The sequence below is a fragment of the Charadrius vociferus genome, unplaced genomic scaffold (genome assembly GCF_000708025.1).
Source record: "Charadrius vociferus isolate BGI_N301 unplaced genomic scaffold, ASM70802v2 C16190123, whole genome shotgun sequence".
Classification (NCBI taxonomy): Eukaryota; Metazoa; Chordata; class Aves; order Charadriiformes; family Charadriidae; genus Charadrius; species Charadrius vociferus.
In genome coordinates, this window is record NW_009661259.1 from 1 (window position 1) to 3187 (window position 3187).

Genomic DNA, 3187 nt, shown 5'->3' on the forward strand with positions numbered 1-3187 from the left:
TTATCAACTACTATTTTAATAAAAGCTCTGTATATTGCGAATATTATTATACTACCTAGCATGCTACAGGTTGTAGATTAGCTTCAATCCATTCATGAATTAAAGAAAGTGCTGAATGCACAAGACCAAAGTAACTGCATTTTAAAGCTCCTGCCCTACCAATTAATTCACAAAAGCAAATTTCAGCGCATCAGCGTAACCCTAGCAAATCCAGCAAACTCCAGGTGGGCAGACACCTTGAAGAGTGCACACTTCAAAAGTTTCTGTCTTGTGAGAAATTAAGCTCTAAAACAAAAAGTACAAAGAGAAAATTACTGTGTATTTTACAATTTAAAAAATGTTAATGCAACCACCATAACAGGACCTATACATTAGTCAGCTTTATTTTGTATTATTTTTTTAATTGAGTAATTTCCTTTTTATTTAAAAACAAATTAAAATTCATGGCATCTGAAAGATACTGTACATAGATGCTAAATATGTTTGAAGTCAGAATAGAAGACAATACCAACTATAAAGCAAAAGTGTTAACAACAGACTGTTAACAGCCTGTAGACAGTTTGCGGCTTGCCAGAACTATTCACCTGGCACATGGCCTGCTTCAGACAGGCCTTTTCCTCTGTGCCTTCACAGGCGAGCTAAACCGTGCTGGTGACAGCAGCCCACCTCCAGAGGCCATTTTTACCAAGGACGGCATTCAGCCCTTTCCTCTAACACTGAATCTATAGCAGAAACAGACCAGCCTGTTGACTCTGCTACAAAATTAACTCCATCTTGACCACCCCCTGTTTCTGCAGGAACAAGGATTTGTCTGTGCTACTACATGCAAAAGCAGCATATTCTCAGTCGCATAATGGGATACTGGAGAATAGTTATCTAATGATCCCCTCCTGACTATGGAATGAGCCAGGATGCCTACCCAACATGAAAGTTACCCAGAACTTTTACTATACAAAAAGACAAAAATGCATCTACCTGCAGCCGCTGGAACACCCCTGACCGCAAATTCCCAAATCCATAACGGTACTGTAGTGGTAGCGTGCTTTCTGCACTTTCTTCATAAAGGGTCTGCTCTATTTCCCAGTCAAATTCTTCTTCCTCCTCCTCCTCTAACTCAGCAGAGGCAGCTGCATGTACGCATGGTCAGAGAAAGAAAATCATTACATAGAAAATATATATGATTTAATAGAAAGGCAAACACTGATAACACAAGAAGCTTTTCTCATTTTACTACATCTTTTAAGAAAACTTATACGACACTGGGTCACACAGGCAGCTGCTTACATCAGTAATCCATAGGTCCTGCTCCAAATTCTTCAACTTTCAAAAATAAAAACCAGGAACACTAAAGTTTTTAAGTATACTCACTCAAAGACTGAAATAATTGTTCTACTGATTGCAACAAGATCAGAATTTGATGCTAAGAGAACCCTGACAGGAGCAGAGTGATGTTATCAATAATTTAAGATAAATATTAAAAAATTAAACATAGATAGTCAAATCTTCTTGTCTGTTAAATACTGATGTTAAGCAAGTCATCCACTAGAACCTGTGGTTTTAATTAGCTTCTGCCATTTGAGCTAAAAGTCCGGTTGTGCTAGCGTGTAGAAAGCAGAAGACTCAACTGTGTGTGTATTGTACAGCCACTAGAGGGGTACAAAGATCTACAGAGGATTAGCATACGTTAAGCACATTTTGGAAAAATGTAAACATAACTAAACCTATAAAGATGATATGCATATCACCTAAAATACATTTATTTTTATCCTTAGCCATACTTTCAGATTCATTCACACCCTTGTGTACCTTGGACTAGACAACATAATAGAAATACTTTATTTTTCTACATATATGACTACGTAGATCTATAACTATTTCACTATGTACATGTATCACTACTATAAATATGATCTTTTTTCATACCTATCTCTTCTACTAAAGGTTTTCCTGATCTTGATTTCTTCGGTGCTAAAAGAGACGTCAGCATGTCCAGTCCCTCAAAATATTGGCCAGGAATCTCCTTAGGTAACTGAATTGTAAAAGTTCCTTAAAGGGAAGTCAAAATACAGTTATTGCATTAAAATATCCAAGACAAACAAAAATGTGCATTTTTCATCTAATGAAAAAGGCTCACAGAAACTAGGACACATGCAGGTCGCATTTTATTATGCATCAATCTCTGTGTATGTTTTTAAACTTACTTCACAAGTTTCACAAAAATAAAAGATTTTAATGATAAAGCATGGAAGAGAATATTTAACCAGTTGTGGTCTCTTGACTCACATTGTATAAACACAAACCAACAGAATACAAGCTTTATTTTATTTTGAATCCTTCCACCAATCAAGCAATCAACAGACCATAGGAAACTACATTCAGCGATCTGATTATTGTCTCAAGTCAAGCACGTAATAAAGGCTTTGCAAGCAGCAAATTACAGGTTTTATTCCTTTTTTTAATGAATACATTCATTCCATAATGTACATATCTTCTCCCAGAAATACCTTCCACCTTAAGGTGTGGAGAAAGGCTAATGTCTTCTTTCTTAGACTGCCTCAGGATTATCTCATTTCTCCTCAGCCCTACCTGACTTCTTTGCAGATTTACTAGATTAATGATCTTGGTACAAAACATGTCTAGCCTTCACAGGGCTTGAAGAGGACATGTACATAATTTTTTCATTACTAGGACAGTTCTGAACACATCCTTTGTGCTTAAAGATGGCCTAAATACGTACAATAAATCCTGAGCAAGATTTTTTTATACTATATAACATATGAAAAACTTCACATTTATTTACAGATTAGTATACTTCAATAAAGTTCTATGCAATTCCAGTGCAGCAAAATATAAACTATTGGACAGTTGGTAGCATTTTTAATGACACCTATACTAAGAATATTAACTAGTACCTTTGTCTGTATTATAAGATGCTTTTTCTCTGCCATCTTCTACAATTCTTCCAGGAAGCGTCAATCTGCAGGCAAAAAATGAGATGCCTCATTGAATGCTTTACTAATTCCGCAGCTTAACATCTCAGCCTATAAAAATGTAAAGCACATTCCAAAAGCAGTACAAAGAACTTAAGTACATGACTCCTGTTGACACTAATGTTTACATTCCTGTTTACTCTGAGGGTAGTGAGACAATGGCCCAGGTTCCCCAAAGAAGCTGTGGCTGCCCCATC

At 36.3% G+C, this 3187-nt stretch overlaps 1 protein-coding gene across 1 annotated transcript; it reads right to left on the reverse strand.

Annotated features, from left to right (window-relative positions):
- Nucleotides 1–975: 975 nt before the first annotated feature.
- Nucleotides 976–2977, reverse strand: LOC104293781 (protein SHQ1 homolog; the record flags this gene model as incomplete). The annotated part of the gene is made up of 3 exons (XM_009893308.1): nucleotides 976–1127; nucleotides 1924–2046; nucleotides 2913–2977. Coding segments are annotated over 3 exons (340 nt in total), but the record flags the coding sequence as incomplete, so codon positions are not given.
- Nucleotides 2978–3187: the final 210 nt, after the last annotated feature.